Source organism: Brachionichthys hirsutus, chromosome 22, assembly GCF_040956055.1.
Source record: "Brachionichthys hirsutus isolate HB-005 chromosome 22, CSIRO-AGI_Bhir_v1, whole genome shotgun sequence".
NCBI classification, from domain to species: domain Eukaryota; kingdom Metazoa; phylum Chordata; class Actinopteri; order Lophiiformes; family Brachionichthyidae; genus Brachionichthys; species Brachionichthys hirsutus.
In genome coordinates this window covers 1,209,538-1,231,899 of record NC_090918.1, presented here as the reverse complement: position 1 = coordinate 1,231,899, position 22,362 = coordinate 1,209,538, and the positions used below count along the sequence as shown (strand labels likewise).

The window sequence follows — 22,362 nt, the reverse complement described above, 5'->3', positions numbered from 1 at the left end:
TTACATGCGTTTAGGTTTAGTTTAGGACTTTGCTCAGTAAAGTTAGCTCCCCCCACGAAACCAACCTGTGCTCATGACTCCCGACTTGCTCCTTTCTCCATGAGTATCTATATTTTCAATTGAATTGCGGGACAATCTGCGTTTTCTCCTCCTCCCAACAGCATTGTCAGTTTAAAATCCATTTCCAGGGGGAAACATGCAAGCCCGTCGTTGCTGTTTCTTGTCTTGCCAGTGGATGCACGGATTAAGTCTTTACCGCTGTTACTTTTCCCATTTTTCCCCAAAAGTTTTCAGCCACGGTGCGTTTCCCAACGACGTCAAGCGCGATGTGACGACACAACAAAGTTCCGTTTGGAAAAATAAAAATAGATTATTTCATGCGATTAAAAAAACTGAAGCTAAGATAAAAATGGTAAAATATACATTATTTCTTTAAAGAAATTCGATTAAATAATTGTCGATCTATCGTAATTGGTATTGACAACATGTCGTTAACAAGCTTCTGGGTTTTATTTTGAAAGACACTTCCGGTACTGCACTGGATGAATTTGCTGACTTTACAGAACGATTCTTGTAGCTTTCCAAACGATAGGACCACTTGCCTCTTCCGGCCACACGAGGCGGAATAACTAACTCGGAAGCTTGTTTTATGCGAGCGAAGAAGCCGCGACCGAAGGAGACGAGAATCATGGGAAATGCTGCTTTGACTGAAGTTTAGCATCAGGCTAACTGTTCCACCCTGCTGCTCGGCTCTGCTCTGCTTGTACCTTGATAATGCAAAACGGGCTGCGTGTGGATGGCGGAGAGCAATGACTGAGGAGTTTGATGACGATATTGTATTTGAGGTTCGTATTATAGCTGCTGTTGCCATAGAAACTTGTAACTTAATGCTTTGTCATACCTCCCGAGTTCTGAGGCAATGTTTAGACAGTTTCCGACTCGGCTAGCTTAAACAGATATCGCATTAAGCTAGTTGGTATTTTAGCCCCACTTAGGCAGCCTTCTCCGCTTCTCCTTTTGCCGTGCATTAACGAATAAATACGGAGTAGCTAGCATACGGAGTTAGCTACATCTGCATGGTGAAAACATGAGATGTATCTGCGTGGGACAATGCATGTGAGAGGTTTAATTAATAATTAGCATAATCCATATTGTCAAAATGTAAACGGAGATGGGAAAGAAGCAGCATCTATGGTTATTAACTTACATGAAAAATTGTGCCGCCTATGTTTAGTCCACTTTACATGAATGGGAGTAATATTATAAGTCTGAAATCAGATTCACATTAAAGGCATATCGGCTCCAGCATTTCTCCCGTTCATCCCATTTCTCTGTGGCTCAACTTCAGCTGAGTGGAAAGAGACCGACTGTTCCGAATCAGCAGCAGTTGTCTGCTTTCTGAACACATTTCAGTTTGACGCTGGAGAAAGGTGGTGTAACATTAGGATTAATGTCAAATCGGCTGAACGATCATCATGTAATCAGCCTATTGTCTCTCCTCTAAGCATCTGACGCGAATGTTTCATAATTCGTTGCCTCTTTTCTTGTCATCTCTTATCCCCTACTCCTCAAATCATCCCTCTCTGTGCAGAACTCCCCTCTTTTCCAGTACCTGCGCGATCTAGGGCACACAGACTTTGAGGCGTGTCCGACGGCGACGCGGGAGGATGGCTACGGTGGATCAGAGGGAGACGTCGACTCCCCAGACGAAGCTCCGCAGAAAACTTTGGTGAGTTCATTCCATCCCCGACACGAACCTCGCACCTCGGCTTGTCTCTGTTCTCCGAGGCTCTCCTCTCATAATCTTTTCCTCTTCCGCTTATCGATGGAAACATTTTGCAAACCGGTGAAACGGCAACAGAACTCGTGCTCGAACGTGTGGCGCAATAAAATTATCAATAGATTTGTAAAAAGTAGACTGATGGGAGTACAATGAATCAACTTCAAGGTCAATTCCTATCAACCACTATCCCGTCAGGGAGCCTCGTGTGCTGGAGAGTCCGTGATCTCGTGACTCAGCCTCTCTTCATTCTCCCTCCACACGCGCAACGGGAAACGGTGGCGTGTTTGCTTCATTCAGGAATTTTCCGTACGTGTCGCACTTCCTCTGTTGTTCTGAGGAGTCCGAAGATAAGGGATTTGGATGAGGCAGGAAAGGTCGTGGATCGTCCTATCGGTGGCCAGCTTCCTGGAGCTCAGATAAAGCTGGAGCCTTTCACGTGCACGGCTGTCTCTCTTTCCGTTAGCGGTAATGGAGAATACAGAGCGGATGAAAAAGCTCGAGGTCGTTCGGGTGAGTTTCTGTGTTGAAGGGGGCAGATTGATTTGGAGCTGTGTGGGATGATAATTCCTAAAGCTGCTGGTTTAAATCCGGATTCCACAGAACCTAATTAGAGACATTTAATCATTACTGCCGACCAGTGCAAGATTTTAAACATACTATAGCTGTAATAACGTGAACTAAACTTGATATAAACTTGAGTTTCCTAAATTTAAGTGTTTTTAAAAACGTAATAGACGTGTTGTCCGGCGTGAGGAAGAATATAGTTTTGTCCCTTTTAGCCTTTTCTTTGTAGTGATGTCTCCTGAGCAAATAAATGCAAACAATCTACGTGTTAACTAGATTAGGATTCGTGTAGATTTTAATCCCTTATATATATATACTTCTGCTAAACTTTGTGTAAACTAAACTCAAACTCAAATTTCACATTGATTGTTTTGTGTAACCAAAAAGCAAAACCCGTTTTATAAACCTTTTCTTATTAAGTTAATTTCACAATCAATAATCACATAAAAGCCCCCTTTGATACACAACTGTTTATTTGTGCACATACATTTTTGCGTGGATTAAATGAGATGTAATCTGTTCTTTATTAATCTTTAGCGGTGCTACTTGGTGGATTTTGCTACGTTTGGACGGCTTTGCGTTGTTCCCGGACTTTGTGCACAGCTTAGCTAACCCTCTGGCTTTGAGCATTGTATCAAATACCTTTTGTTAACCTTAGCTGAAAAGCCAAAAGGTAGATTTAAACACGCCCATGAATAGATTAGGGCTGTCTGTTCGATCACATAGCAGAGCTCTGAGTGTTCTCTGAGCACGATCTGGCAAGTTCAAGGGTTTCAGTTTGAGATCAAACACGTGGCGTGCTTGTTTCTCTGCCTTGCAGTATGAAGCCGACGCGCGTGTGTGTCATTACAGACTCAGCCTGCAAACATGTTTCAAAATGAGTCACATTGTTTTTAACAAAGTGTTTCACAGACGCCGTGGAACGCCGTAAGCACATTTGTGAATCTATCCTCCTCTCGATCGGGTTTTATGACACAGCTGGGACTTCTCTGCAAGCCCGTCACTCAAACAGGTACTTTGTTATTCACTGGAATGCTTCACGCTTCAGAATGGACCGTGCAGCGCCGCGTCTCATCGAGGTCGGACGTGTCACGGCGTTGATTACGCAGCCCGGGGAATGACTAGCAGGAAGTCAGGAGTAAAGCCGAACGGCGCACCTGTCGCTAATGACAACGTACCGGATTCTCTGGAGCCGGAGGACGTGCTCTGATGCGATTAAAGAATGAGGTTTGCTGGTGCTGAAAATGGAATCCAACAAACTGAAGCTGTTGTGCGGTTTTGCTTTTTGTGCCACACTAAAGCTTTCACAAACACACATTATACTTATTGTTGTTGCCTGAAAGAGTCTGTCTCCTGGGACACGCCTCTGAAATGTGAGTGTGTGTGTGTGTGTGTGTGTTAGTGAACATACACATTTACCAGACAATCTAATTAGTGGAGAATAAGCCTAAGCAGGAATGAAGGTTTGCAGGTCACTCAGTTATTTCCGCTGAGCCGATCCGTGTGGGCTGCGCCAGGCCCCAGATGACGATATTTTATGTGGCTGAGTTATCGCCTTTCTCTGCTGTGCCTTTTGCAGAGAGGACGGTTATGGAGGCTGGCTAAAGACCTGTGGAGGCTCAGTCCATTTCACCGTGGCTCTGCGGCTCGTAAGCTGGGCCAGCAGCTGGTAAGTAGGTGGGGAAACAGAAAGGAATGCTGCCGCTGGAACCGGCTGTTCTTATTTTTGTGGCGTCCCTTCTCCTCCCAGGACTGTGTCTTCGGGCGGTACTCTGTGGGGTGCATTCTGGATCAGGACGTCCTGCTGCAGGAGGACGTGGAGCTGATTGAGTTGTTGGACCCGAGTCTGCTCGCCCTCGGCTCGTCCCCCTCTGGATCATCAAGCCGAAGGAGCCCCCTGCCCAGACCGGGCCTCTCGGCCAGGCCTTCCATATGGTAGGCCAGTAGGAATGGGCTGTACAGTGAAGGGGGGGGGGTTACTGCAGGGGGGGTTTATTGATGATGATTATTGTTCTCCTTTCTCAGGGACATGGCGGCGCTGGTGGGCCTGGCTGCCGTGCTGCTGGCCCTATGCTCCACGTCTGGGGGTGTGTGGACGCCGGCCGCCGCCCCGTGGGCCGCAGCGCTGCTGGGCTGGGTGGGTCTGAGGGGGACCGCGCTGTGGAGACGGGGCTGCATGCAGAGAGACGTCTACGACCGGGCCGCTCAGCTCCAGACGCTGATCCACAACGGCAAGGCGCTGACCGGACTGTCCCGCAAAGCGCTGCGTCTCGTGCAGGAGACGGAGGTGATCTCCAGAGGGTTCACCCTGTAAGCTCGGTGTTTATGTCCGCCTGCAGCTTTTAGTTTCTATCATCTATCTATTTTATTTTCTCTCTAGCCGTTGCTCAGTCGGTTCATTTCTTCGTCGGCAATTTAACCTTTCTTCTCGTGTTGTTTTTTTTTTTGTGTGTGTTTTTCTCCATCCTCATTTATTGCCTTCTACAGTAAAACTATTTATCTAACATAGCAATACTTCAATCAGCGCTTGTGAAAGACATTTGTCTGTGATTGGCTGAGCTGGATGAGGATAATGATGAATAATGATAATGAATGCTGCTCTCATGTCTGTCCAGGAAATATAAAGCCAAAGCTTTCTCAGCAAGAAGATCCGATGGGGAACAATTAGTCTGGAATAAAATCCTCCTGCCGTGCACAGATCATAAAAGGAAATAGGAAACATATCCAATGTTGTATTTAGTGAGGTGTAGATATCCTACGAGTTGAATTTATAATCAGGTTAGATGTGTCCTTTTTTGTTTTAGCTTAGCTATGCTAACTAGCTGCAGCTTCTTATTTGTTGGACAGACTTGAGGGCAGCTTATAAATCCCCCCCAAAATATCAAAGTGTTCTTTTTTATGCTGTGTCACGTTGTCTTTGTCACGTTTTTGTTCTCCTGTCTTGTGAATCGTCTGAATCGTCTGGCTGTTGGTGTCGTCTTAAGTGACTTGCTGTTGTTGTGTGTGCCCCCCCCCCCCCCCCCCCCCCCTGCCTCTATGGGACATCTCCACAGTCGTATCACATTTCACTTGTCAAGTTTGCTCGACAGGGTGAGTGCGGCCGGCTCCTTTAGCAGGGCCGGGCCGGCGGCCATGCCCCGAGGCCAGCAGCTGGTCGGACTGAGGAAGGCGCTGTACCGGGCTCTCCGCTCCGCCTTCAGATCCTCGCGGCGAGCCACATGTCACATGCTCAAGGCATATCCTTCACCCGGAGGACAAGATCAACATCTCACATCTCGACAGGAGATGCTTTAACTTAGGATTGTGCGAGTTCGTTTTCCTACGGGGCAAACATTAGGTGCACGTATTTTCTCAGACGCTTGACGTGTCCTTAGCCCCTCCCTACGTTCCCTCTGAGCTCTGAGATCGATAACGTCACCAACTACGTGTCTGCGGTGCCTCTGAAGGAGCTCGGCCTCGGCCTCGGCATCGAGCGCCTGGGCGACGAGCAGGCTCGGGAGCTGACGGACGACTACAGCCTGCCGGCCCTGAAGGTAAGCCGTTTAGGAAAAAGGTTTATTCGTCCTTTCCTTTTGGGAGGCAGACGTTAAGATTTTTATCCGACGAAGCAACGGTTGGGAGGGCTAGTCTAACGGAAGGGCTGCCGTTCGTTCTGTCCCGCAGATGCTGTTCCAGCTGTGGTTGGGACAAAGCTCCGAATGTTTCCGTCGGCTCGCTCTCCTCCTGTCTCCACAAAGAATCGAGGAGTCTGAAGACGGGGGACCCAAAGGAGACGCCTCCCGTCCTCCTCCTCGTCCGCTGCTGCATCAGTCCGTCGCCGCGGTTACTGAGCCCCTCCGCCACGCTCTGGGCAGCTGCCTCGCCGAGGTGCAGCGCAGCTACGACTTCCACCGGCACTTTGAGGCCCAGCTGAGGACCACGGGCCCCGACAGGACGGGGCGAGTCGGGGAGAAGTGCAGAGAGCTGAACGCGCTGCACACCTCCATCCGAAGCCTGCAGCTGCACCTGAAGGCCCTGCTGAGCGAGTGAGACGCCCACCGTCTTCATCCGGAGCTATAAAACGTCTCTAGTTGAGTTCTCGTCCGTTCGATGTCCGTCCTCTGTTATTGTCAGGATGATTATCTTGGAGGACGACTTGGAGAAACTCATGGTGTCCAAGGAACCAGTGGCGCTGACGCTGGAGGGCTACCAGGACATCAGCGGCCGGCTGCATCACCTCCAGCCTCATATGCAGGCGAGCGCCGGCTGCTGGGAGGACACCGTCAGCCAGGTGGAGCGGATGCTGAGACGGGCCGGCGCCTGCTCAGGTGAACCCGTACGGGCCTGCAAACTACAGCGGGAATGCTGCTTTTATTAATATAGTTACATATTTCTCAAATGGTATTACCAGGAATAATAATGTTTCATAGAAATATGCTTTATATTGGTTATTTTTAACAGACCTGAAATTCATAGGTAACAATCTTCTTATTTGACTCTTGAAATTAAATTGTGTTGCTGTTTTAATCGAACTTGAGTGGAATGCTGATGTTATATGTTCTTCACTAGTTCACAGCTTGTCTTGTATCCAAAGAAAGGCAGCAGTAATACTACTGGAAAAGAAAAGATGTTGAATTAAAGAAGGATTTTACTTTTCTTAAGAAAACTGAGCTAAAGAGAAGGAAAATTAAAACCCAGAAGTTCAGTTACCGAGTCATCTTACGGAGGGGGAGTCCCTTTACCTTCCGCCGCAGCCAAAACGGTATGTAAATGATGCAGAATTGGGTTAACTTAACTTTGATTATGCTTCCGGTGCTTCGGAACCGATTAATCTAGTTTCCATTATGGAACCGAGGTTCCACTGTACTAAGAAGGTAAACGAACTCCCCCTTTAGTGATATGTCGGTTTCTACATTTAGATGGGGCCTGACTTTGGTGCAGACTTCCTCCTTCAGCGTGATGCAAGACTTGTCACGGAGGAAGCAGGCCATTTTAGAAGTTGCACAACAAATGGACCCGCGTTGCGGTGACGTGAGTCCACACCTTCTGTGCAGGTAATGGTGAGAGTCCGCAGCAGTTCTGCCCCCCTGTACCTGAGATTCCTGCTTCTCCTCCATCCTACCCTTTGATACTGGACAGAGACCCTGTGCCAGAGGAGCTGGTAAGATGTCCTCCTTTAGTACGGCTTTAAAATGACATTAAGTTCCTGCCGCCGACATCCTTCATCAACATGTCCTCCTGTTCTCTTCACCTCGTGCCCATCCAGGAATGGGAGGCCTACGTGTCCGACTCGGAGTCTGACGGGGAAGGCGCGGGGTCTTGGACTGACGTGTTGTCGCCAGAGGAACGGGAGAGGCAGCGGCGGGAGAGGGAGGAGTCGCGCCGCGTCCTGTCCGAGCTAAAGGCTGTGCTGGGCTTCCGTGCGTCAGATGGGGAGAGGATGAAGAGGAAGCAGCTGCTCTTCAGCGACCAAGGTCTGCAGTGACGCCGAGTCACGTCTCTCCCGTAGTAACGTTGCTGGGTGAGGCAGAGTGTTCAAACGCTATCATCTGATTGGAAATTGGAGCTGCGTCCAGACAGGAGTTCTAGATGTTTGTTTTATACGCACAAAAACACTGAAAGAGAAAGTGCTATCAAAAAGGAGTAGGAATTAAAATCGAGTTATTCATTTGGAACTTCTTTCATTTAAAAATGCTGTCTTTTTTAATGTCAGCAAGTCATCTTGACTTTTTTTCTCTCCCTGTAATAAGAAAGCCTCTTGTGTATATTTGTTTTAAACGGCCGCAGTGATATTTTTCTTGTCTGCATTTATTTTTATTGATCGGTTTGTCTCTAGTTAAAAAAGAAAATGGCCAGAACAAGTTCCAAGTGCTCAATTCTGATTTTAATCAAAACATCTAAAATGTTTAATTCAAGATTATTTTCATGAAAGAAGTTAAAATCCTTACATTTCAGGAGCTAAAACTAGTAACTGACCCACGGGGCTCACTAGGAAAGATAATTATTGCCTGCTGATAATTTACCGTCAACCAATCAGCACAGACTTTCCAGATTATGGCCCAATTCTTTTCCTTTTCAAAGATGATTTAGAATTTGTAACGCATCTAAAATGGATCTAAATATATCACGTCACCCTCTGATGATTTATTCCTCCTTTCCTGCAGCTGCCGTGACGCCGTCAGCGAGCAGCGAGTCCACAGATCCTCCCACAAAGCCGCTGGACTCTGCGGCTTCTCTTGGGTCAGTAGAAAGTGACGAAGAAGAAGGAAACCACATTTCACAGAGCGCTGCAGGAAACCAAGGGGAGGAAGAGGAAGGGAGCGATGCCAGGGCGAGGCCTGACCCCTCCGCGGAGCCGGTGACCGAGTTCTGCTGCGGCCTGGAAGCGAAGGACGGGGACCTGGGTGGAAGTTCGGTCTCTGGAAGAGGAGGGGGCGGAGCATCCGAGCTCCACCAATACGAGGGCGTCCTGGAGGAGAGGGAGGAGCAAAACGGTCTCGACTGCTTCCTGAACCCAAAGCTCCTTGCCGTCTCTTTGATGGACCGACTGACGGAGCTGCACGGGCCGGAGGTGCTCAGCATCGGCTCCGCGCTCGCCGCTCAGGCGGCGGCGCGCTCGCACTCCCTCATCAAGATGGAGGAGCAGACGTTCGGAGAAGAGGACGAGGAGGAAGAGAGCGAGCCAAATCCTTGAAGCGCTTAAACTGAATTGCTGCTTTGACGAGCCGCTGAGCAGAGAGCGTTGCTGTCTGGTTGTCTTCTATCAACGGGTCTCGCGTTGCCTCTCAGCCGTTGCTGGTCTGCAGGTATCTCAGATTCACTCCACCCTCCATCATCCGTCCACGCCACTACATTACCCATCATTCCTACTGCTGTTTTGCTGTTAGACCTCAGGTAACAGAACCACGAACCACAAAAACATGCATAAAGAAGGCGGAATAGTGTGTATGATTTCTGCTTTTTATTTTCCCTGTTGAAGTGTTCTCATAAGTCTGAGTTTAAAGAGCATTAGTGTATTATAAAATAGTTATAGTTTGGTTAATTTAGGTTTATGAAACCTGTAGAGACTGAAGGAAAATATATTTGACGGAAAGAAAACAACAACTAGTGGTCTTGTAGTATATTGTTGTTGCTGTTAATTCATTAAAGCGTACTGAAAGAAACGGTTTGTGGGGGAGCGCTGCTAGAAGAGGATGAAAGATGCTATCTTTTCTACTATTGGCACTTTATTTTTTATCCATTTCTTTTCCTGCAATACAACACTGCGCCTGAGAACAGTCAACGAAGACGGAAACAATCCCCTTTTCAACATCTCTTTAAAGCAGAACTGAAAGATGATGGAAACTTGTTTATGACTCGACACTTGAAACGCATTGAACTGCGCTGCTGTGAGGTTTATCGCTCACGTGAGGGCAATCTATATAGTTTAATGTTTCATATGAAGTTGCCGTGAAAGTCTGACAGCCCCGATGTATGCCCCCCCCCCCCCCCACCACCTCCTCAACCTTCCTACTTTGTCTTGTCTGCCTTGTTCTGATCCCTCCTGCATTTTTCAGTGTGAAATAAAATACCATTGTGGAAGGGTACGCTGTATCTCGAAAGTCATTTCTGACACCAGAGACTCGGTGTCGTGGGGGTTAAACTGGTTCGGCAAGTTACTGGATATGTTTTTTTTGGGGCGTTGCATTTTGCCTCTGACACAACAGCTGCTGCACATATTTAAAGGCATTCATGCTTTAGTTTAGGAGGCTTACGTCACAGTTTGTGTAGTGGATTCTGCCTTGGACTTAGGATTTAAGACTTGAATGCCATAGTTCAGAAATTTTAACTCAGACTTTGAAGTTTGGCATTAAAGATAGCAAAGAATTTCAGTCCCACTGAGGACCGAAAAGGGCTTTTCTGGGTGTACCACGAAGCAACGACGCTTCTAAATATAAACCTAAAACTTATCTGGCGACTACTGAGCATTGCCATCTGGTGGTGACCTCTGTTACTACCACAGATGCTTGTGACGGCACGGCAGCTCCAACTTTAAACGCCAATGATTTATGTAAAGAATAAATATATAAAATCTGTTAATATAACATTTTCCTTAGAGATAAAAACGTTAACCCATTTTGGTTAATTTATCGTAGTTGAACTTTACTGGCATTCTTATTTGCGTAATACCGTGATCAGTAACAATCAGCCTAAGGCATGAATACACGGGCTGCCCTGATTCAGCATGTTTTACTGAATGCTGCATTAAAGTACTCCCAATAAGCTCGGATATCTGAAAACAAATTTTATAAACTCATTAAAAAAAAAAGTTTTATATATTTATAAATCTCATTAATACTAACATTAAAATGATAACAGCTACTACAAATAATATTAAGAAGAAAGTTAATGTGAAGAATATTTTTGACTGAACGATAATATCTTGATAAATTCCGAGTGTCCGTAAAGGCAGCGTCACACACAGCACTCCCGCCGTCCCTCGCGCTTCCCTTTCCAGCAGTGCCTGCGATCATGGCGGACGTGATAGTGGAGCCGCTCGCGGACCAGAAACCAGTCCTCAACGGGGAGGTGGTGGACAGAGAAGAAGTCGACATCGTGGAGGAGGCGACGAAAAAGAAGAAGAAAAAGAAGAAGAAGAACAAGACGGCGACGACAGGTGTGGCTTGTTCAACCCGTTTCTTGCTAGCTGACAGGCTACCTGAGCTGCTCATTGGAGCAACATCACGCTAGTTAGCCGGGGCAACCCCGGAAATGACGCAATGTCCCTTCAAAATAAACGTGCACAAACCTGTTATGATTATAATTCTCACTATTTGTGCGTTGTAAGTGGTGTTGTTACTGAAATGTGTGTTTTCTTTACGTTTCACAAGGTGTATTTCACTGACGGAATGCATACCAACTGCAGTATAAATAATACAATTCAAGTTGAATGTTTGCCTTTTAGTTTAATTCATTTGGGTTACGGTCTTGTGTTTTTAGAAGCCATTGTGCCAGTCGATTGTTTGATTTCATTACTAAAAAGGGAATCATTTTCATAGAGTATTTATCTCTGTTAGCGCAGAATCAGAATTGTTATTATTGTACGATGTTGATATTTTTGGAACTATTTTACTAGGATACATTTTGCAAAATGTATGTCCTCTTTAAAGTAATGTGCAGTTTGAAATCTTTCAAGCAGGAAACTCCAACAATTGTTGAGGTCATGCTGCTAGCAGAAATTGATACTGGAGAAAACATAAGCTACTTGGTTGAAATATTCTACGTGGTTTTGCTGAAAAGTTATATTAAAACGATCACATTGCCAGTGCCAATTTGTAATGCTTGACCTTTATTAAATGACGACCTTTACTTTGAAAGTCCTGGTGGAAATACCGTTTGAAAGGCGTTGAACCTGACGCTGACTGTCATGAAGCATGCGGGTCGAAGGCGGTTTGGTTTGTGTTGCTGTTTCCCCTGTCAGGCCTCATAACGCGCTCAAAATATTTAAATTTTCTGTATATTCTGAGACAAAACACACAAAGTATGCGAAGAGATGTCTCTAGTAGCTGTCTGCCAAACATCCCCAGCTCAGCGAACACAAACGGGGGAATTTAGAAGCGTTTTTCTCGCAGCGTCGCGTGCGTAACGCCGTCATTAAGCGAGGGCCGTCTGTGTTTGTTGATTTTTTTTTTGCTGATGCTGCAGGTACTGAGGCGGAGGCTGGCGGTGCGGTCGAAGTGACCAAACAGCTGGAGAAGCAGGCGATGGACGACAAGGAGAAAGAAGAGGATGGCGAGGAAGGTGCGAAGCTATCCCCCCCCCCCACGATCCACGTCATCTTCTTGACGAAGCGCGTTTAAAACATTACAAAATATCTTCACTCGCAGACGGAGATGACGGCGAAAACGCTGCGGGGAAGAAGAAGAAGAAGAAAAAGAAGAAGAAAGGACGTAAGCTGGCCGCGTGGTTAAAGCGCCGTTGCCTTTGATTGCGTCGCCTTTAATGTTGATGTTTATTCTTCCAGCCAAATCTCAAAGTGAGCCGCCGTCTGTGCCCATCTCCGAGTTGTACCCGAATGGAGCGTTCCCTATTGGCCAGGAGTGCGAGTACCCGCCCTCACAGGACGGGTAAGCAGAGCACGCACGCACACACACACACACACACATCTCTTCCCGCGTTGCGGTCCAGCGATCACGCCGTTGGTTTGCGTGCGTCCCTGATTCTTTGATGCGTCGTAAGGACCGATTTAATTCTTCTACACGCTCTCGTAGCTCTTTTTTGTTTTAGAGAGAGATAGAGAGAGAGAGAGAGAGGGAGAGAGAGAGCTCCAGTTCGTGCGCATCGTGGGAAGGTCTAACGTGGAGAGTTTCCTGTTCTACTTGTTCGCCCTGAACCCCGAATACACGGAGGAATATCCCCGAGGCTTTCCGGTGACTGCGCTGCGTGTTCTCCTCCCAGCTCGAGCGCGGCGTGGCGAACGACCCACGAGGAGAAGCGCGTGCTCGATAAAGCCAACGAGGAAGTGTGGAACGACTTCCGGCAGGCGGCGGAGGCCCACAGACAGGTCCGCCGGCACGTGCGCAGCTTCATGAAGCCCGGCTTGACCATGATCGACATCTGGTGAGGCTACTGCTGTCTAACCCCCCCCCCCCCCCCCCCCTCCTTATTGGCAGATTAACAATTGCTAATAGCTAATTCCAAGCTATTTTTCAGCTAATAGACTGCTGCCTTTCCACTTTAAACCCCCCCCCAGTGAGCGGTTGGAGGATTGTTCTCGCAAGCTGATAAATGAGAACAAGCTGAACGCCGGCCTGGCGTTCCCCACCGGCTGTTCCCTGAACCACTGCGCCGCCCACTACACCCCCAACGCCGGCGACACCACCGTCCTGCAGTACGACGACGTTTGCAAGATAGACTTCGGCACCCACATCAACGGTACCCCCCCCCCCCCCCCCCAGCGATCGATGCGTGCGAGGGCCCGCTTCACGGCAGCGTTCTAGAGCGGCGGTCTCCAACGTTTTTCCCGCCGCGGACCGGTTTCATGGCGGGCAATTTTTTCGTGGAAGGGAGGGGGGGGAGGGGGGGTAATTAAATTAAAAAAGAAGAATCTAATCTTACCAGTTTTGACCCCTTCAGTGCTCGTTAACGAAGCTAATCAGCTGCTGCTAAACGCGCGTTTTAAGTCTGTTAAAATAGGTTTTCTTTTTCTTTTCTTCCTCCTCAGTTGGACTCTCTCTAGCAAAGAAGCTGTCCAAAGACGTTTGTTTTCTATTGATCGTCACTAGTTCACGTCTGTTTTTAGTAACGTATCACGTAAAGCATGAAAACTCACAGGCGAATGTTACGTTGGCAAAAATCCGGTCGTTTTTCAAAATAAAACACCTTTTAGACTCTAATAATCGATACAACGGAAACAGTACGCGTTAGTCGTTCTTCCTGTGCGGCCCGGTGACGAATGCCTCACGGACCGGTACCGCCGCTCTAGAGTATTCACACTGAACTGTTCGATGCAGGCGCGCACATCAACCTAAAAGAGGCTCTGCTTCTGTTCGGTGTCTGATTACAGGGAGAATTATTGACTGTGCCTTCACTGTCACGTTTAATCCAAAGTATGACAAGCTGCTGGAGGCTGTGAGAGACGCCACCAATACCGGGATCAAAGTAGGATCACTCGCCACACACCAAAAAAAAACCCAACCCCCCCCCCCCCTCCCCCTGAATGTTTCATCCGGAGCTCGCCGTTTCCCGTCTGTTGCAGAACGCCGGCATCGACGTGCGCCTGTGCGACGTCGGCGAGGCCATCCAGGAAGTGATGGAGTCCTACGAGGTGGAGCTCGCCGGCAAGACGTACCAAGGTGAGGATCGTGTTGCTCTCGCCGTCGGAACGCTTTTACGCTGTTCACGCGCCGGTTCCGCTCCACCGGGAGGCGTTTAAATGATTGATGATGCTAAAGTGTAGAGCCGTACGGTAGCTCGGAGGTTGGTAAGCAGTGTTTTTTTTTTTTTTTTGCTTCTCCCGTTTCCAGTGAAGCCGATCCGAAACCTAAACGGTCATTCGATCGGCCAGTACAGAATTCACGCGGGCAAGACTGTGCCCATCGTGAAAGGAGGAGAAGCCACAAAGATGGAGGCGAGTACATCGCGTCATTCCGACTCCTCGAAGCCCCCCCCCCCCCCCCCCTTCAGACTCGGTAATGGCTGACTGCGTTCGCAGGAAGGGGAGGTTTACGCCATCGAGACGTTCGGCAGCACGGGCAAAGGCGTGGTTCACGACGACATGGAATGCTCCCACTACATGAAGAACTTCGACGTCGGCCACGTCCCCATCAGGTAAAGACCCCCCCCCATCGAATGTTTGCATTCCTGCGGGAAAAGCACACATCTGATGACGTAACGCCCCCCCCAGGCTGCCCAGAGCGAAGCACCTGCTGAATGTCATCAACGAGAACTTTGGCACGCTGGCGTTCTGCCGCCGCTGGCTGGACCGCCGGGGCGAGAGCAAGTACCTGATGGCCCTGAAGAACCTGTGCGACCTGGGCATCGTGGACCCCTACCCCCCCCTCTGCGACACCAAGGGCTGCTACACGGCTCAGTTCGAGCACACCATCCTGCTCAGGCCCACCTGCAAGGAGGTGGTGAGCCGGGGAGACGACTACTGACACCAGCCCTCGGAAGCCCCGCCCCCTAACGCACACGCGCACGCACGCACACACACACTCACTGTTGGCATGTCTCTCCTTCAGAGAGAACAGAGCCTCCTCGACACCTGGCCGCTGCTGTATCACCCAAAATGCACCACTCACAGCTTGCAAGGAAGACTGACTGGCTTTGTTGGGGGGGGGTGGCGGGGGGGGGGGGGCTAGCCTGTGGACCCATTTTACACAACATAAGACCAGTTAAACAATTATTTAAGCCGCCGCTGAGTCTGAAGCAGCGACGGGTCGAAGAGAAAGTGAAACCAGACGCCGCTCTGACGTTTTGTTCTTTATTTCTGAAGCCTCTGACTCGACTAAAAGTTACACACGTGATGCCGACGCTTCCTACCGTTTCAACTGGGGGCGGGGCCGAAGTGAACGGCATCTCCATATAGGCTTCTGTCACTCTGGCCCTTTTAGTATCATGGTTTCTATTATGTTACACTGGTTGTTTGTTCCCAGTAAAAATAAAATGCTTCATTTTGAACTCCCTGAAAAAGGTTTTTCTAAGACTTATGATTAAATGATTTTTTTGCTCAGTGTGGGCTGCCGTCGTCAATTCTCTAATCACGCTGCAAGAAACAGAACTTTGCACAACGTTGAGGCGATTAGTCTGCTCGTCTTCCCAAGATTAACAGGAGCATGAAAATGGATGCTTTAAGAACGTGAGCGTGCCGTTAGAGCTTTTATCTGGGTGAATGCTTTTGGCAGAATCGTGTATTTCAAATTATTGAGTAAAAAGTGAAATATTTGCTGGTATCAGTTTCTCCATTATGATTAGCTTCCATTCTTTCATTGCCTTAACTGATCTTTGGGCCACTGGTGAGTTTCTGATTTGTTTGATTTCACTAGTAAAGTGTTGTAGACCGTTTGACGCTGATGGAGTACCGGTGTGTACTGTGTGTACGGGGTTTAAAACTCATCGAGGAGCCCTTTCCAGTAACGTCACGGATCCTACGTAAACTCATTTTAGGGATATAAAGGACTTGGACAAAGACAAAAAAAAAAGTGACTCATCTGTAGAAAAATGAAAAAAATATTCTCATTTATTGAGGTAATTTTCTCTAGAACAAATTGAGGTAATAATTTGCATAGTATAACTTTCATAAATTTACACACACGCACAGACACACACACACATGTAAATGCAAACATCTGACAGTGGAGGGGGAAAAAACAAGGATCATTTAAACCCCCCCCCGGTATGGAGATATCACATTCTATTGACAGCAATCCTGTTTGCTTTGGGTTTTATAGTAAATGAAACGCACTTCGTACACACACACCTACACACACACACACACACACACACACTCGGTCATAACTGCTGGTGGTGTTGAACAATCAGCGGTTGTATAAAACTTTGTAAAACCTCCGGTAGTTTCAAGTACATTCGTAATCCAGATTCTGGTCCGGATGGGACTGCAGCAGATTCCGCTTTAAAGGAGTTACAAAAATAAATCGGCTTTCTGAACAGAATGGCACTTTACTTGAACACAAGCATCCGGCTGGACGGGGGATAGTTCAGGCCCCAAACCCGTTGAGCTTCGGTTCGGAGGTCAGACTTGTTAAATTAGAACTTTTAAGACGGACCGTCCAACATTATTTGTGTCCACGCTGGCGCTTCTTACCCAACATATTGCTCTGTTTTGAGCAGCATTGGTTCTGCTCAGTTGTACCTCATAATTCTGGATTCAAGCAACCACAGAAGTCAAAATCTGATTTGAATTCAATTCCATAAAGTTTGCAAATGTGGTTCTGATCCATAGATTTCAAGAAAATGCATCTGGATATGCCAAAAAAGAAAATAAGATTTGACCGGCCAATCAGAAGAAGGCCTTTCATTCTGAAATGCCCCCTTCTTTGCAAAATGAATCGAATTTGGTGCATTTCTGACAGGAAAGTGGCTAAACGCGATTAGCATCCAGCAAACCTTTTGTTTTTTGAAACGCAGGCAGTGAGTGACGCGTTACGACCCGACATCCAGTTCTTTGACAACTACCTAAAGTGACATTGATTTAAACAAACAACATTTACAATCAACAAGCCACCAAAATGCAGGTACGCAGACTCAGGGTTGCACCTGCGCGACCTTGCGGTGTGTTTGGCTGCCTCTCCTTATAAAATAACTAGACACAAATCACACGCATCATTTGTTCTTTAAAAAAAAATACCTACATATGAACACCATATGCAAGAAGTACATCGGTCCGATTTTTAAAAAAAAACGCATTTAGAAAAATAGACTAAAAAGACCCATCTTCCCAGGATTCAAGATGTCCAAAGAAAGGGGGGGGGGAGGGGGGGCTGTGCTGATATCTTCTCGCTGAGTGGTCAGACTGCAGCAGGGAGTGAGGAGGAAGAGGAAGAGGAAGACCTACTGCGGCCGGTCTTTATCCTGAGTGATCCGCCGCGTGTAGAACAGGATGTAGGCCTGCGCTCGACAGACCTCCTCTACCGAACACACATTCAGCTTAGAGTCATTACAGTGAACCCAGAAACCTGAAGGAGAAACGGTTCAATATGAAGCCACAAAAACAAAAGGTCACACCGAGGTCAACAGGAGCGGTACGTTTCCTTTTCCGCTAAATATATTACGGTTATTTCTTTCAGACGTTCGGGGTCGAGTTAAAGAATTGAAATAAGCAAAGCAGAATCAAATTTCTTCCTCCTCACATTCCTCTTCCTCGCAGCCGAAACACACACGCACCCTCTTGACTTACCGCCTTCTGTGTTGTAGCAGTAGGAGGTGTAGTGGCCGGAACCGAAGCCTTTCCCATGATGCATCACCACGGCAGAGAGGTTGTAGAGGAAGCGCTTCGGCCGCAGCAGCAGGCCCATAGAACTGGGGCCGGTGGGGCCGGAGCAGGACACGCCTTTGGGGGACGGCTCTCTGCGGCAGTAGGGCTCCATGTCGAGGAGCTGGTCGAAGCTGACGTGGATTCCAATCTTCTCTCGGTGGTTCCGCCCAGACCACCTGAGAACCAATCACAAGTCAGAGTCAAAAAAACAACAACAAGTCATTTCCTGATTTTTTTGACTCGATGGATGAATCGCAAATCAACGTTTACCTGAAGCGTTTGAGGTGAAGCCGCAGGACCTGAGGCAGCTTGTGGATCATCAGCTGCTTCTGCGCTTCGGTCTTGAGGACCGATTTTGAGGTTGTCCGTCGCCGAGCAGCTGCAGACAGGAAGTGAGACGCAGGTTACTCTGCCGATTTAAATAAAAGGTAAATAACTGCAGTCTGATTAATCCGACACACTTCATCATTACAATCAATTTCCTGATTAAAAATGGGTTTCAATTAGTGACACAATCAACCGTTTCCGATTTGTGTCGGTGTTCAAATACTCTTTCTGATCCACAGATTTCCTCTGCCATACGAAACGCATTCGAGTAAAGTACGATTGATTATTTTAAGTCAGTACTCGACAGTAGTTTTACAAAAACGAGGTAACAAGGCATCATTACGCATCATCTTTGTTTACAATACGCGAGTTGTGACGTGTTTTCAGAAAGCTTCGGCTTCGAATGAGATAACGATCCGAACGTTCTTTTGCTCTTTTGCGGCACAAAGCTAAATCCGGCAGACGACCGTTTGGGGCCGCCGCTTCCACGCAGCTCATCAGTGAGATCAGGATCAATCGAAGGATCAATCGAACAAAAATACAGGAAGATTCCAAGTTTCAGAACTCGACGTTTCACGAAAGAACCTGCTCTTATGCACCCAGACGCACTCGGGTCATCCCTAAATACCACACACCTCCGCTCCATTACGTTCCCAGCTGAACCTTCACAGCCGTCTTTGATTTTGTACTGTAGTAAATCCGTCCTCGCGCGTCGGCCATTTAACTCACAGTTGCAGTGGTCGCAGGCGTAGATGTTTCCCTCCAGCGCTTCGGTCTCCGTGAACTTGGCCAGCATTTCGGTCAGATGGCACGACGCCTGAGCGGCCGACTCCCTGCCGTTACTGTGATAGCGCTCGGGGAACTCCAGGGACAGATCCCAGAAAGGCTCCACGGTGTCGGAGCGACGGCTGCAGGCCAGACACGTCACCTGAGAGGGGGGGGGGGGAGCACACGCACGGCCACGGTTAATATTCAGACCGTATCGTAGCTCACAAAACTATAGAATAAGATAAAAAATGTGTGTGTGATGATGATGATGAATATATTTATTAGATAGAATGTTAGAGTACAAGTACAGTCACACAGTAGCATGTATTACAGTACAAGTACAGTCAAACATCCTGTCTAAGAGGAGCATTTCAAAAAAGCCCTTGCGTTCTTGTTTCCGTTGAAAGTCCTTCGTACATAAATCATCCACAAAAAACAATACAAATAAAAATAAAACCAATATTAAATTACGCAATTGATGCAACGTAACATTAGAAAAACAAGAATAAAATGATTTCACACCGCCGATGCAAACTAACAATCTAAAATAAATTACACCACTGATGCAAAATGACAATAAATAACTTACATAAATTACAATAAATGACTAAGGCCATTAATATGTGCAACGTCTGTGTGTGTGTGTGTGTGTGTGTGCGTGCGTGCGTGCGTGTGTGTGTGTGTGCGTGTGTGCGTGCGTGTGTGCGTGCGTGTGTGTGCGTGCGTGCGTGCGTGTGTGCGTGCGTGCGCGTGTGTGTGTGCGTGTGTGTGTGTGCGTGTGTGAGTGTGTGCGTGTGCGTGTGTGTGTGCGTGTGTGTGTGCGTGCGTGTGTGTGCGTGTGTGCGTGCGTGTGTGTGCGTGTGTGTGCGTGTGTGTGTGTGTGTGCGTGTGAGTGTGTGTGAGTGTGTGTGTGTGTGTGTGTGTTTTTGTGTGTGTGTGTTTGTGTGTGTGCGTGTGTGTGTGTTTTTGTGTGTGTGTGTTTGTGTGTGTTTTTGTGTGTGTGTGTTTGTGTGTGTTTTTGTGCGTGTGTGTGTGTGTGTTTTTGTGTGTGTGTGTTTGTGTGTGTGCGTGTGTGAGTGTGTGTGTGTGCGTGTGTGTGTGTGTGCGTGTGAGTGTGTGTGAGTGTGTGTGTGCGTGTGTGTGCGTGTGTGTGCGTGTGTGTGTGTGTGTGCGTGTGAGTGTGTGTGAGTGTGTGTGTGTGTGTGTGTGTTTTTGTGTGTGTGTGTTTGTGTGTGTGCGTGTGTGTGTGTTTTTGTGTGTGTGTGTTTGTGTGTGTTTTTGTGTGTGTGTGTTTGTGTGTGTTTTTGTGCGTGTGTGTGTGTGTGTTTTTGTGTGTGTGTGTTTGTGTGTGTGCGTGTGTGAGTGTGTGTGTGTGCGTGTGTGTGTGTGTGCGTGTGAGTGTGTGTGAGTGTGTGTGTGCGTGTGCGTGTGTGTGCGTGCGTGTGTGTTTGTGTGTGTGCGTGCGTCGTACCTGGCTGAGGAGCTCGCCGTGGAAGATGGTGTTGACCACGCTGAGCACCTGCCTGACGAGCCGTTTCTGAGGCGCCCCCGCGGTGCCCGTGCGCTTGCCCGTGCTCTCCAGCTCGCGCTGCACCTTGTCCAGCAGCTCGCACAGGAACTCCTGAGCGTCCTGCTGCGCGTAGCCCCTGAAAGCCGGGATGAGCTTCCACACCGAGTGGAGCATGGCGAAGGGGGACACCAGCGCCCACTTGCCCGACCACATGACCTGGAAGAGCGTGTGCAGCTCGTGGCAGAGGGAGATGTGCTTGGAGCTGGGCTCCTTCGGCTGGATCAGCTCCATGCTGCGGCCCCGCGAGGCCCCGCCGCTCAGCCCCGCCCCGGAGCCCGAGCCCTTCCTCTGGGTCAGGGAGAACGGCGAGGAGCTTTTCCCCGTCAGCTGGTCGTGCACGGCGGACGCCAGCAGCTCCAGCGCCTGGGTCAGGTCGAGGTGCAGGAAGCACTCCCTGAAGACGTGCAGGTGGCTCAGCACCTGCAGGATGGAGTTCATGTAGCAGGTGTTGCCTAAGTTTCTCAGGCCCGTCACCCCGGGCGTCACGGTGGGACGGCGTTTGAGGGGCGAGCCGTCCTGTTTCGCGCTCTGCTGGCGGCGGGCGGGCGCGTGGGCGGAGCGGGGCGTCGCCGAGCGCCTTCTGGGCGCCGATTTGGCGGTCGAGGAGCGGCTCCTGGTTTGGGGAGTCTTTTGGGCCTTTTTCGTGCATCCAGCCTTCTTGAGGGCAACGCCGGCAGGGCTTCGAGTCCTCGTCCTCCGGACGAGCGACGAAGACGAAGGAGTTCTGGCCTCGCCGCGTTCCCGGGACGGCTTTGTGACGGCGGCGTCGGCGACCCTCTGGCTCTTCCGACGGAGCCGACGGCTCTTCCTCGGGGGAGCCTTCTCCAGCTCCTCCTGCAGCCGCCGCTTCAGAGCCCGCCTCCTCTTCCTGGTCTCCCGTTTCTGCTCTTCCTCCTCCTCTTTCTTCCTCTCCGCTTCCTCCCGCTTCTTCCCACAGTCGGTCAGCCCAAACCAAAGGCGGAAAACGCGGCCCATGAGCGCCCGCCGCCGGTGCCAAAGCGCGGTGAACATCCGGTCCTCGTCCCTCAGCTGCGATTCGCGCGCACCCGACGGCATGACGGCGTCGAGGGCGGCGCTCGCGGAGCGGAGGGTGCGCCCGCTGCGGGTGGTCACCTCGTAGCGCTGGCTTTGGATGGCGCTAAGCGTGCTGCGAAGCAGCTTCAAGTCTCCGGTGGCGTTGTCATTCAAGACATAGTCGTCACACAAATAACAAAACACATAGAGTTCGTTGACCTCGATGGCCAGCGGGTGGCGCTGCTGCTGGAAATGCCGAACGGCGTGCTCCTCGATGTAGCGGCCGCACGCCACGTGAGCGCAGCCCAGACACGCCCACATGGACTCGGTGGTGTTGCAGTCGGCGCAGTGCCACTTCTGGGGGTTGAGGATGGAGTGGTCCGGGGCCAGCCGCAGTCGACCCACATGCTTGCACCGGTCCATCGGGTCAACCCTTCATATCACCATGGCGATCGTGGCGAGCTGCGAAACGGGGCCCTCCCGGGGCATGGCGGTTCTAGAGGGGGAGAGAAAACAGATTTTTTTGTGTGAGTGTCGCGCCTACAGCATTGCATCATGTACCCTCAGAGCAAAACAAAACATGTTTGACATCGGGCGGCCCGGTGGCGCAGTGGTTAGCGCTGTTGCCACACACACAGCAAGGAGGTCTCGGGTTAGGATCGAGTTTGCGAAGCAGCGCACTCTTTCTGCGGGAGCTGGACTACCTTTAATGGTGAAATGAAATAGTGGAAAACTAGAGGAAGAAAAAATGTGACTTAAAAGGAAACAGTTTAAGTAATACAGAAGAAAAATGACAGACTGTTCATCATTCAGTATAACGTGTTGCAAGTCTCATTTCCAACATGATGGACGCACTAATGAGTGATAGATATGCAGGATAAA

The 22,362-nt window shown here is 49.0% G+C and overlaps 3 protein-coding genes across 3 annotated transcripts; 2 read left to right on the top strand and 1 right to left on the bottom strand.

The window, feature by feature from the left end:
• The first annotated feature begins 760 nt into the window (after positions 1-760).
• Positions 761-9,905, top strand: vezt (vezatin, adherens junctions transmembrane protein). Its single transcript, XM_068754984.1, has 12 exons — positions 761-845; positions 1,592-1,729; positions 3,927-4,016; positions 4,098-4,282; positions 4,373-4,657; positions 5,425-5,583; positions 5,733-5,880; positions 6,011-6,372; positions 6,461-6,654; positions 7,381-7,487; positions 7,593-7,800; positions 8,491-9,905. Exons 1-12 carry the CDS (start codon positions 810-812, stop codon positions 9,018-9,020), a joined length of 2,442 nt encoding a protein of 813 aa, XP_068611085.1. The 5' UTR covers positions 761-809; the 3' UTR covers positions 9,021-9,905.
• A 920-nt stretch (positions 9,906-10,825) lies between these two features.
• On the top strand, positions 10,826-15,542 carry metap2a (methionyl aminopeptidase 2a). Its single transcript, XM_068754986.1, has 11 exons — positions 10,826-10,982; positions 12,011-12,106; positions 12,193-12,255; positions 12,330-12,432; positions 12,764-12,925; positions 13,059-13,240; positions 13,872-13,966; positions 14,064-14,160; positions 14,332-14,435; positions 14,520-14,635; positions 14,712-15,542. Exons 1-11 carry the CDS (start codon positions 10,838-10,840, stop codon positions 14,962-14,964), a joined length of 1,416 nt encoding a protein of 471 aa, XP_068611087.1. The 5' UTR covers positions 10,826-10,837; the 3' UTR covers positions 14,965-15,542.
• Positions 15,543-17,212: 1,670 nt separating this feature from the next.
• On the bottom strand, positions 17,213-21,903 carry usp44 (ubiquitin specific peptidase 44). Its single transcript, XM_068754985.1, has 5 exons — positions 20,368-21,903; positions 18,858-19,056; positions 18,072-18,180; positions 17,724-17,977; positions 17,213-17,502 (listed from the first exon to the last, which is right to left on the bottom strand). Exons 1-5 carry the CDS (start codon positions 21,901-21,903, stop codon positions 17,378-17,380), a joined length of 2,223 nt encoding a protein of 740 aa, XP_068611086.1. The 3' UTR covers positions 17,213-17,377.
• Between the last annotated feature and the right edge of the window lie 459 nt (positions 21,904-22,362).

What these genes read in the sequence shown, in the direction of transcription:
- vezt (XM_068754984.1), top strand. Translation starts at nt 810, where the DNA reads ATGACTGAGGAGTTTGATGACGATATTGTATTTGAG. An exon ending in ACGGGCCGGCGCCTGCTCAG is followed by an intron (nt 6,655 to 7,380) that starts GTGAACCCGTAC and finishes CCTTCTGTGCAG; the next exon opens with GTAATGGTGAGAGTCCGCAG. An exon ending in ACCCTGTGCCAGAGGAGCTG is followed by an intron (nt 7,488 to 7,592) that starts GTAAGATGTCCT and finishes GTGCCCATCCAG; the next exon opens with GAATGGGAGGCCTACGTGTC.
- usp44 (XM_068754985.1), bottom strand. Translation starts at nt 21,903, where the DNA reads ATGGACCGGTGCAAGCATGTGGGTCGACTGCGGCTGGCCCCGGACCAC. An exon ending in CTTCACCTCAAACGCTTCAG is followed by an intron (nt 17,978 to 18,071) that starts GTAAACGTTGAT and finishes ATTGGTTCTCAG; the next exon opens with GTGGTCTGGGCGGAACCACC. An exon ending in CTGCTACAACACAGAAGGCG is followed by an intron (nt 17,503 to 17,723) that starts GTAAGTCAAGAG and finishes TTTCTCCTTCAG; the next exon opens with GTTTCTGGGTTCACTGTAAT.
- metap2a (XM_068754986.1), top strand. Translation starts at nt 10,838, where the DNA reads ATGGCGGACGTGATAGTGGAGCCGCTCGCGGACCAGAAACCAGTCCTC. An exon ending in CTTCGGCACCCACATCAACG is followed by an intron (nt 13,241 to 13,871) that starts GTACCCCCCCCC and finishes GTCTGATTACAG; the next exon opens with GGAGAATTATTGACTGTGCC. An exon ending in CGCCGGCAAGACGTACCAAG is followed by an intron (nt 14,161 to 14,331) that starts GTGAGGATCGTG and finishes TCCCGTTTCCAG; the next exon opens with TGAAGCCGATCCGAAACCTA.